This window comes from Vigna angularis, chromosome 7, assembly GCF_016808095.1.
Source record: "Vigna angularis cultivar LongXiaoDou No.4 chromosome 7, ASM1680809v1, whole genome shotgun sequence".
Taxonomy (NCBI): Eukaryota; Viridiplantae; Streptophyta; class Magnoliopsida; order Fabales; family Fabaceae; genus Vigna; species Vigna angularis.
Genome location: NC_068976.1, coordinates 13,070,637 through 13,082,667, shown reverse-complemented (window position 1 = coordinate 13,082,667; position 12,031 = coordinate 13,070,637). Strand labels below are relative to the sequence as shown.

Genomic DNA, 12,031 nt, shown 5'->3' with positions numbered 1-12,031 from the left:
CGGCATCAAACTTTTAACGGTGCAGCTGCCACCCGAGACAAAACATAATGACGTGTCTAGTTTATGTCATTGCGTGGCAGTGTGAGGTTAAATGACGTGTAAAATTTAAATTAAAAAATTATTTTGATAGAGGGTAGGGGCTGTTTTGCTCTACGTTGAAGAAGATGCAGATGTTGATGGCATGATGAAGACTGGCGATGAAGGGTTTGCTTGCAGGTTCAAAGAGTTTGATGTGCTGATGGCGAATCTTGGTTGGGTGATTTTCGCGAGAGGGTTGGACGTTTTTTATTCTCGTTTTTTATTAAGGCACTGTTATGGTCAGATACACTTAATTGGTGCTAGAATAAAAAGTGACTTGCAAAACCAATTTATGCGTGCAATTATTTTATTTTCAGTTGAACCATTAGGTGTTGATTTGTGATTTGCGTTGTTTCTTCTTCTAAGGTGAACTGTAGTAAAAGCTATAGTCATTGTAATGGAATCATTTAAACTGTTAAAATTGACGTGCAAAGTTAAAAAGCAAAACAGACTTGTGCAGTTCACCATAGTGATGTCTGAATCCAAAATTGAAAATTTGCAGAATCACATAGTTCATTGAAGGAGCTTGTAGTGGTGCTTAATCTCTTCCAAGGTAATTAGGGCTCTGGATTTCAAATACACGAAAGAGACATTTCATAAACAAAGTAGAAAAATCGAGAAGTGTATAATTGATAACAGGGGCTTAAATTACTATATTCCATATGCAAAAAGGACAAATAGATTATCCATATGTCTACTGATAAGAACAGTTTTAACAGCACAGGACCACAAAAATATAACTTTCCACCACCATAACTAAAACCTATAACAGTTGTAAATCTCACATTTATTGAACACATTCAACACCCTCGTATTTTGTTTTTATTCTTGCTATATCACTCTAAGTTTTAAGCCTACCACTAATCGCAGGACAGAAAATCCCAAATTAGGAATCCTAATCGCGAGTTCATCGCAAATAAAAAACGTCCAACTCTCTCGTGAAAATCACCCAACCAAGATTCACCATCAGCACATCAAACTCTTTGAACCTGCAAGCAAACCCTTCATCGCCAGTCTTCATCGGCCCATCAACATCTGCATCTTCAACGCAGAGCAAGCAGCCCCTACCCTCTGTCAATTTTTTTTAAATTTAAATTTTACACGTCATTTAACCTCACACTGCCACGCAATGACATAAACTAGACACGTCATTATGTTTTGTCCAGAGTGGCAGCTGCACCGTTAAAAATTTGACGTCGTAACAAAAAAGGATTAATTTGAATATTTTTTTCATAAGTTGAAACCTTTTTAACTTTTTAAAAAAGATAAGACGAATTTGAACATTCCTCTTTTTCGAAGAAGCAAAAGAGGTATTAAGCCTTTAATTATTGACCCATCACGAGATCCAATTCTAAAATAAAATATTTTAATTTTTTAAATTAATAATAATATAATTAAATAATTTTATTTACTATAAAATTCATTTATTTTATTTACACAGAAAAGGAACATTTAAATGTGATATTTAAGGATCACTAAATGCTGTACAACTTTAATGACTTTGATATAATAATTGTTTATATATATGGTATTCAAATTTAATATAGGTAAAATGAACATTATTTAACTAAATATTAAAAAGCTCTAAAATTTATAGAAATTAGATTCTTTATATTTATATATATATATATATATATATATATATATATATATATATTATAGTTCTATTTTATCTTCAATTATATTTTATGATTAAAAAAGTAAAAGTAAAACTAAATGATCTGATTGCTTAAATATATTATTATAATCATCTATTATTATTTTTATGTAATCATTATTATCAATATTATTTTTTTACAAAATATATAAAGGCACTAAGTGTTTCTCTTTCACTAATATTCAATAATAAGAAAATAATATGTTAATTTAATGAATGTAATAAATGCTAACTATTAATAATGATATAAAAATATATTTAAATACGTAGCATTTATTCAACAATTAATACTACTATTACTTCTTTTTTACATTAATTAATACTGAAATTACTTTAACCATAAAAGGCCTCGCCCGAACCAGAACTGCTCCAGTGCTTCAACGTAAGACACACACTCAAGTTTTTGTTTTTTTTTTAAAGCCGTAAAAAGTGTAAGAAAAAAAAAACCGTATCCGGTTCAAGTGACGGATTCGATGGGCTTTTATCAAATCCAGTTAATTCAATCCAATTGTTTCCGATTCAAATCCGGGTTATAAAAAGCCTGTGTTGTTTCTCTGTTTCACTATTACTACATTACTCCTATTTTCATGTGTGTTGTGTTTTGTTGTACACACTACACACAGATACATAAACATAGAGAGTGAGAAAAGGGTCAAATAGTTTACTTGTTTTTCTTTCCCTCCATTCTTTTCAACTCTGCAACCTTCGGACATGGACGCAGGATACAATCCTCGTACGGTCGAAGAGGTCTTTAGGGATTTCAAAGGTCGCAGAGCTGCTCTGATTAAAGCTCTCACCACTGGTTCTTACTTCTTATCCTTTTCCATTCCAATTCTTTATTTTTTTCTTTGCTTTTAAAGGATAAAAAACTGAATAAAAATTGGCGTTTTTCACCCTCCTAATGTTGTTCTTTTCCACTTCTATGTGGGTATTCCAGATGTTGAAGAGTTCTACCAGCAGTGTGATCCCGGTAACGTTTTGTTCCGTAAAAAAACTGTTTTTTTTCTTTTCATTGTTTTTGTTTTGGTCGGCTTTTATGATGTTTCTTTTCCAGTCTGGACCATTGAATTGGGTTTATTTCTGAAGTGGGAGGGGAAGATTATTTTGAGTTTGGGTTTTGTTGGTTTCAATTTGGAGAGAAATTTGAATTTTGGTGCGTGCGAAACTATGTTTGGATTAGATTTTGGGAAGTACTTTTGCGAATTGGAATGCACAATTGCGAATTCCAGTGCAGCACATGACCGAAGGGGAAAATGTTGTTTTGAGAGTAAAATTATTTTTGGTTTGTCCCAGCTTCAATCCTAACAGCACTGGGGATGGGATTTTCGAACATAAATTTTGAAAATATGGGAAAGCGTGTATACCAATTTGCTTACTCTTGACAATTTTGTAATGGCTACTAGTTGAAGTTTTCATTTTTCTTATCTAATAAACACTGTGCTCTATTTTGTATGGAATGGGGTCATTAGAGGATTTCTATTTCTGTTTCTTTGTAGTTGTTATATAGCTATGCTGTAGCATGGACTGAAGTTTCCTTATGCTACCATAAATGGGAAGAATCTCAATTGCAAAATATTCAGTTGGTAGCTTTCAAATTTAGCGTGCATCATTATGTTTCATTGTACTTGGGCCCATAAAATTTGTTTGGCTGAGAAGGCTATACTTGCACCGATTAAAATATGGTGAAATGGATTCATTTTGCATGCTTCCTTTCATATGAATTATATTTGATGGGACACAGAATGAAGCTAAATTTTATTTTCATTTTAGATTTTTTCAGGACCATTTGTTCTAATCCTTACCCTTTTGGGAGGTATGAATATGACATGACTTGAAATGAGTACGTGTGTGCTTGTTATTGCTTGATATATTTTTTGACAATGATTTTGGGTTAAAGGGGTGTGCTGATAGACATTAGGTTGGTCTTTAATGGACTGCAGTCAAGGCACTGTGCAGATCTCTTGGTATATTTGGGGCTTGGAAGGGGAGGTAATTTAAAATAAAATGATGAGGAAGTGTAAGGGTTTTCTTTGGATGTTTACTACAAAATAATGAAAGATTCTAGACTTTTGGGTTATGTGAGACTGTCTTATTTCCCTCATAAGGAAAAATCTCAAATGTCAGACATCTGTTAAATTTAATTTTTCTGCCTATCCAATGTCATTAATGCCGGGTATGAATCTTTTCTTTTGGGGTATTTGATCTAATGTGTGATTGATATAAGCTGTTTCAACAGGCTACCATAATGCCATAACTCAGTTACTGATTATAGTGTTGTTCTTATTGCATTTAAAATTTCTTAGTATTTTTTGAAAATGAGACTTTAAATGTGAACTTATATGAGTTCTGTGGTACAGAGAAGGAAAATCTTTGCCTTTATGGATTTCCAAGTGAGCAGTGGGAAGTCAATCTGCCAGCTGAGGAGGTGCCTCCAGAGCTTCCAGAGCCAGCATTAGGTATTAACTTTGCCAGAGATGGGATGCAGGATAAGGACTGGCTGTCTTTGGTTGCTGTACACAGTGATGCTTGGTTACTTGCTGTGGCTTTTTATTTTGGTGCTAGGTTTGGGTTTGACAAGGCTGATAGGTACGTACTTTCCTTTCTCTTCTACATATAAAAAAATAAGGATCATCGGATGTTGTTTTCACATTATCCCGAATCTCTGATGGTTTTTCACTATCTGATTCTAACTAAAATCAGATGGAAGAATACCGGAGAGGGTATGAATATCATACTCCCTCACAACCGTGTGTTTCCATAAGAGACTTGGGAAGTTCAATTTTTTCTGTTACCCGTTCCAATAATTACTAGATTGTAACGTATGAATATGATAGTGTAAAAGTACTAGTTGTGAGGGGTAGAACATGAGTGTTTTAAGTCCCCATTCAGTCTGTTGAATTGTTTTCTGTTTCCGCATAATTTTGTTCCTTTTAGTAGAAAAAACATTTTCCCATGACCTAGGTACTCATCTAATGCCGTACAGTTCAAATTTTAACACGTATTAATTAGAGGATCTTTTTCTTTTAAGAAGAGCAAACTTTTCTATACCTGGCTTGAATTCATTCCTTAGCAGTTCTAATTAAAGATGTTGATGGGTTTTTCTATCTCCCCTAGTTTGTCAACTTTCAGTTTGCATTCTTTTGTGACTTGTTGATTGTTTTACCTATCTTAGTTGTGATTAATTGGAGAAGTTGGGATCTTTCAGTAATATTTATTTTTCATCTTCGTGCAGGAAGCGACTATTTAACATGATTAATGATCTTCCAACTATATTTGAGGTTGTTACTGGGATGGCCAAGAAACAAGGAAAGGAAAAGTCATCAGTTTCAAATCATAGCAGTAACAAGTCAAAATCAAACTCTAAGGTATGTGTTTGAAAATCTAGCTGCTTTTACATGCAGTAGCATGCAAAGTATCATATAAGCTTATAGAAATGAGGCTAATTCCTAAGTTTGTACGTGTCTGATACTGATTATTACTTAGAATTAGAAATACTCTTCTATCAAAATTTCTCTTGGAAAACTTGTGGTATGTTGTCTTTAAGATGTTATCATTAGAACTAGGAGTGAAAAAGTATTCTGGGAGCAGATATGTCTTCTACTATTTGTAATGTGATCTGGTTTCTGATTAGTATTTGACTATGTTCTTTCTCTCATCTCTTGAGTTGACAAATGCAGCGAGGTTCTGAATCAAAGAACACAAAAGCAATGCAATCAAAGGACGAGGATGATGAGGGTGTGGCTTTGGAAGCTGATGATGAAGAGGAGCATGAAGAGACTTTCTGTGGGGCATGTGGAGAGAGCTACACTTCTGATGAGTTCTGGATTTGCTGTGACATCTGTGAGAAATGGTTCCATGGCAAGTGCGTGAAGATTACACCTGCAAGAGCTGAGCACATCAAGCAGTACAAATGTCCATCCTGCAGCAACAAGAGAGCTAGACCTTGACCATGTGGCTAGGATGGTTGTGACTATAATCTTGGCAATTTTATAACTACTAATTTGTTTAGTAGGTCAAGTTTATTAGTCTTGCTGTGAATTTCAGGTATATTATTCCAGATAAAACATTAGGTTTATGAGCTGCTGTTGATTTACCTACCATTAGGATAGTTATTTCATAAGCAGACTTTATGTTTTTGTTAAGTACTTTCTTAAATTTAATGTAGTTGTAACTGTGTTGTGTCCATAGCTTGCTCAAGTTTATACTCATATTCCATGTCATGGGAATCTCTTTTCATTTTTTTCACTGAACTTTTTTCAAATTCAAGTTCATTTTCTAAACGTGGGTGAAACATTGAATCTGTAAACCTCCCATTCTAAAATTTGGAACATTTGAAGCAAGTTTTTATAAATATAATGTTTGGATTAGTTTGCTTATAGCCAAAACAATTTGTAGCAATTAGGAGAATCTCGGAGAAGTTTTCTTTGAAGATCGAGCAAATAATATGTACATATTTTAATAATTAAAATGAATTGTGTTTCAATTTTGAATGTGTAGCATAACAAAATACCCATTATATTTATAAAACATTGGATTTGCCCAACTTTGGTTTTTTAAATTAAATACTTATTTATCTTCTAATAAAACCTTTATATTTTTTTATCACGTCTTCATGGATGCTCACATTAAAATAAAACTTATTCATTTCAATATTATAGATTTGACTCCTCACTTATGAACGTAAAATTTTATCTAAGGTGTTTGACTTCATGTTATGCTGGTATTATTAAAACCTTTTGTGAGGTGGGCACATAACCCTCAGACTAATTATGCCATCATTGGCTAATGCATCGCTTTAGCAATTTTTAACCTAAATTGTTCAACATTATTATGAACGATGTTTGTTCCTCATCATTGTAAAGAACATTGCCATTTTCTTTGGTGGAAAAAAAGAAACGTTGGTACTTGGCAAACCTAAATGAAACCTATATTAAGCTCTTCTTTACAAGATCATGAAAATGTCTTGTTAAAGCCTTTCATTATTACATTATGAAAGTAGGGTGTTTGCCTCAGCCTCTTCTAAAACTCATGGTAAAGTTTGAGATTTTTGTTGCAGTACTTCTGGCTACTTGATGATCTCCATGTACAGTGAGCACTTTGTTTCATGGGTAGTTTCAAAATTGAATCTTTAGTGTTTGTTTGGATTAGAGGGTGAATTTGAGAAAGTGAAGATGAGTGAATTTGAGAGGAAAGAGATGTGAAAGTAAAGTTATTTAGATTAAAGGAAAGATGGTGAGAAATAATGAGAAAATTTATTAAAGATGGTTAATGATTTGATGAGTTAATAAATAATTTATTTTTTAATATAATTAATTAATTAAATATATTCTTAAAATTAATTTCTATAAATATAAAGTATTTATTATATTATAATAAAGAATAAATATTTTATTCAATTTTAATTAATTATATTTATATATTTAATTAATTATGAGATAGTGATATAAATTATTATAAAAATAAAATAAATAAAAAAACAACTTTCTCTTCTTTTCTTCGCATGAATGAGCAGAAAGATAGAAGTTAGACTTTTTTTTTCTTTTTCTTTTCTCAATTTGATGCATTGATTTTCGCACTATCAACTCAAATCAGTGTTTGGTAACTTTCCGTCGTGCGAATCAAACACACCCTAGTAATTTTGTTTTGATGGTAAGATACGAAGAAGAATGGTGAATTTCTAAAGGTTTGACATTGATTGTCTTGTTTGACGTTTCATTCTCAGGGGTTGACTTGACACTTTTAGGAAAGATCCTATCTTTGGGGAACAAAGTGAGCTTGCCATCATGGGGACCAAGTTGTCCTTCAAAATTTTCATAATTATGTTTATAGTTAATCTTTTTTTGTCTTTATTAAAGTAGAAGAGATACATTGGTCACAGTTTCTCCTAAAATTATTGTATTTTTTCAGTGAGAGGCTCAACTTGCAAACCATTGGAGTATTGTTCTTCTTGTGTGTTTTAAGTTGATTGAAAGCTCGTTATTTAGTATTTGAATTCCGGGTTCAAATTGGCTTTAAGGTCAACGTTTCTATGATATATATGGGTTTGACACCCTTTGTGCTTTTTAATATATTATATCCCTTACTGAAATAAAATAAACTTTTTTTACATTGATTAAATATTTATAGGGATAGGCAAAAATTATATTTAACCAAAAAATTTGTTTAAATTAACTGAAAATTAGTTTAAATGAACTTAATTGATTTTTTTTCTATCAAATTGTACTTCATAAAAATGTATTGAAATTTTTTTCTACTTCAAAACACAACTCGGTAGATCTTTTTTACTGAAATTTGGCCAAATTTGGTCGCGGTTAAGTCGACCATGATTAAAAATCGATCAAATTTGGTTGGCACAATTACGACGGAAACTCAATTGAGTAAGTAATGACCGAAATTTTGCCTAGTTGATCCTGCTAAAAATTGGCTGAATTCGACAGAGATATCCACTGTCAAAACTTAATCGAATCGGTCTATACCAAAGTTTGGCTGAGTGGGCCTCGACCGAAAATTGGCCGAATTTCAATTGAATCAGCCACGGTCAAAACTCAGTCGTGTTTACTCTGACCGAAAGGGTAGGCAAAATTAATTGAATTGTTAAAATTGCACTAAACAAAAAAATAGTTTGTTTGAATTGAACTGAAAATTAGTTGAGACTAACTCAACTAACCTACTTTTTGTTCAAACAAATTGAACTGAATTGAATTATTATTCAAAAACCTTGAAAAAAAATTAACTAAGTAAATAGGAAAAAATTGTCTTTACTTGATCAAAACAGATTAGCTGCAAAATTCGATCGAAATTCAGCCGGAACAGGCACATCAAAATTCGATTGAATCAGTCGCGACCTAAAGTCGATTGAGTTAGGCTGGGAAGCCACATACGAAACTCAATCAAGTTGGTCTTGATCGAAATTCAATCAAGTTGTCTCCAGTCAAAAATCGGACAAATTTAGTTGGAATGATGACGTTAAAAACTCGATCGAGTCAATTTTCACTAAAAATCGACCAAATTTTGATGAATTGACCCTGGCCAAAAATTGATCATTTTCAGTCGGGACGATCACGATCGAAACTTATTTAAGTTAGTCCCTATCAAAATTGACCAAATTCGACCAAGTCAACCTTGGTTGAAAATTATCAAAATTTGGTCGAGACGACCATGGATGGTTGAGACGATACCGACTAAAAATCGATCAAATTCGGTTAAATCAATCTTAGACGAAAATTGGTAAAATTTGTCCTACTTGAAATGATTTTAACTCGATTAAGTCAATCCCAACTGAAATTCAATTGGATCAACTCTTACCGAAATTTGACTCAATTCGACGAGTCAACTCCGATCAAAAATCGATCGAATTCGATTAAATGGATCCTAATCAAAATTTAAATGACTTGGCAGTAGCCAATCTGAACCAAACTTTATTGATTGTTAAAGTAAAATGTATAAAAAAATCAGTTTGAAGTTAACGAACAGTGAACTGAAGTCTAACTTTAAAAATTAAGTTTTCTAAAACTAAACTACAAAATTATACAATTCAGTTTTTATTGTAAAAAATTTAATTTTTTTGTTCAATATAATACAATTAATTGATAATTTAATACAATTAAGTTAAAATATCATATTTATAAGTTTGATTGTACATGTTAAAAAATATCCTTGGAGAAATCCAACTAACAAGACATGAGCCATTCTTATTGAACGGTCGGTCGGAGAGTGCATTTATGAACTACAGTAATCTTGATAAATTGATTGATATGTTTTATTTACCTTCCTTTATATGAATATAATTTTGGTGTAAATATGTTAAATTGAATATCTTCTAAGAGACAATTTTTTTACACATTTGATGGATTTTTCCGTACTTAAATGACTTTTTATATTTTCTTTCACTAAGATTACTTTCATAATTTTAATACATCTTAAAAAACTAATTTCTCTTAACATTTTATTTTATATACTTGAAAATTAAATTTCTAATTATATTCTTGAAAATTTAAATTATATAGTAATAACAAAACTACATTTATAGATACGTTTATGTGATTTTTTTATATATTTATTTTTTTACTAATAGTAAAAAATGTTTTTTTATGATAATTTATTATGATACGTGAAATTCACCTATCAATAAGTTGAACGGTGAGAAGAAACATGTCATAATAAGTTGAATGATGATATTTTTGTAATAAAAATAACACTTGTTATTGATTGGTAAACCAGGACATTATTGATATAGAGAACCCTTCAATCTCAGTAATTCAAAATTGTCAAGATGATTTTTAACTTGATTTAATGATAATTGAATAATTATTTTTTATTATGTTAAATAATGTTCCTATGATAAATAATTTGTGAAACTATGATTAATTGTATGTGTAATCAATTTGTTGATATATACTTAGGAGTAAAACTTAAAAAAATTAGTGTCTTACTCTTTGTTTTAATAGATTGAAAGAATCATCTAATTCGATTAAAAATTGTAAATTTTAATTAATTAAATAAATATTTTAATCAGTTAAAATTGTTTGATGTACTAGGAAGCTTGACTTTTTGTTTTAATTGATTAAAGAAATAATTTATTCAATTAAAGCTCACAGTTATGTGTTTTTTTTTTATATATGTGAATAATTCCTTTTGGAGACACGAAATCTAAGAATATTTTATTATCTTTAAGATGTTATTCTTGAATAAACAAGCCATTTGAAACAATTCAAACTTTCAAGACTGAGAAAGTGAGAGAAAAGATAAAGGAAAATCTAAATTTTGAGTTTTTTTATAATATCAACATTAAAAGCGTACTGTCTATTTTTATAATCTTTATTTATTTAAAAGTCAATTAACTTTTGAATTGACTATTAATGATCCATAGATTAAATTTAACAAAAAAATATTAAAGGATAAAGTTGAAATATATTTTTTTTACTGTAAATTAATTTAAAAATAAATCAAATTGATAAAATATTTCAATAACTCTTTAAAGACACAATTTTTTATTTTGCAGTGGAAACATTTTGTAGTATTATGAATTATATTTTAAATAATATTTCTTAAAAAATATTTTTAAAATTTTAGAAATTATAAAAGGATAAAATTAAAAATGAAAAAAAAATAGTATAAAAATATATTTATATTTTTAAGACAAATCAATTTATAAATAAAACAAATAGATAAAACATAAAAATAACTTTTATACACATGTGATAATAAATCAGATATCATTTTAAAAAATTAATAACATTGAATAAGTAAAAGAAATAATTTTTTAAACACTTGTTCACAAATAAACACAGATAACAAAATAATACATAAAAAGTTAACTTATAAAATATATCAATTTCACGTATAAAAAGATTGATAGAGGTGGACATGTGTGAATATTGGCTCATCTCATCCAACTTGGATTACATAATTGGTTTAAGAAAAGAAAATTAAAAACAAAGAAGGTGGATAGTAAAAATGAGTAAAAAGTGATACCCGTCTATCTATCTTTGAAGATATTTATAATAATATTAAAAAGTACAAATAAAACACATAAAATAAAACAAGTATTTAAAAAACAAGAAGAAAGGACATCAATAAAATTAAGTTTAATGGAAGGAAATTAAGCATTTTCTTAATTATAAAACTGATTACAAAATAAATAAAAATTATTTACAATAAAATTATAAATATTATTTGTATTTAATTTTATAATTATAATAATAATAATTATTAGTATTATTATTATTATAATAATCATGTTACTATTATTATTATCATAAAAATAAAAATAAAAATAAAGACACATACTTGGTGCTTTCACTAATTTATATTTAATGTCAATAAACAGAAAAGATACATGTGAAAAAAGAGAGGAAGAAATATGATACGAATTAATATTTTTGTCCTTTAATTATTTATAATTTTTTTATCTTTTAATCACTGTATCATATATCTTTTTCTTATGCGATATTACATTTGTTCTTTCATATTTTACAAAGTGCTTTATGTAAGACCCTGAAAAATTAAAGGAAAATGTGAATCTCGGGTCATTAGTAGAGTAAGAAACCAAAAAATGTATCAAGTTGTAACAAAAGTTAAAGTTATATGCAAAATACAATGCTGTCAACTTTGACATGGTTTGGTATTTTAATTATAATTAATTGTACAAATTAGATATTAAGTTGATTCTTTTTCCATTAGAAAGTAGACTCGAATAGCTTCGATTCGAGTACTTATACGCGTAATTCCGACATCGGGAAGGGGTTCAACCGGACTGGCAAAGTTGTCAAAATCAGACTCACTCGCTGTACGCGT

At 29.7% G+C, this 12,031-nt stretch overlaps 1 protein-coding gene across 1 annotated transcript; it reads left to right on the top strand.

Annotated features, from left to right (window-relative positions):
- Positions 1 to 2,299: 2,299 nt before the first annotated feature.
- LOC108336178 (PHD finger protein ALFIN-LIKE 4) lies at positions 2,300 to 5,922 on the top strand. Its single transcript, XM_017572512.2, has 5 exons — positions 2,300 to 2,537; positions 2,673 to 2,705; positions 4,093 to 4,321; positions 4,968 to 5,100; positions 5,413 to 5,922. Exons 1-5 carry the CDS (start codon positions 2,447 to 2,449, stop codon positions 5,680 to 5,682), a joined length of 756 nt encoding a protein of 251 aa, XP_017428001.1. The 5' UTR covers positions 2,300 to 2,446; the 3' UTR covers positions 5,683 to 5,922.
- The last annotated feature ends 6,109 nt before the right edge of the window (positions 5,923 to 12,031 follow it).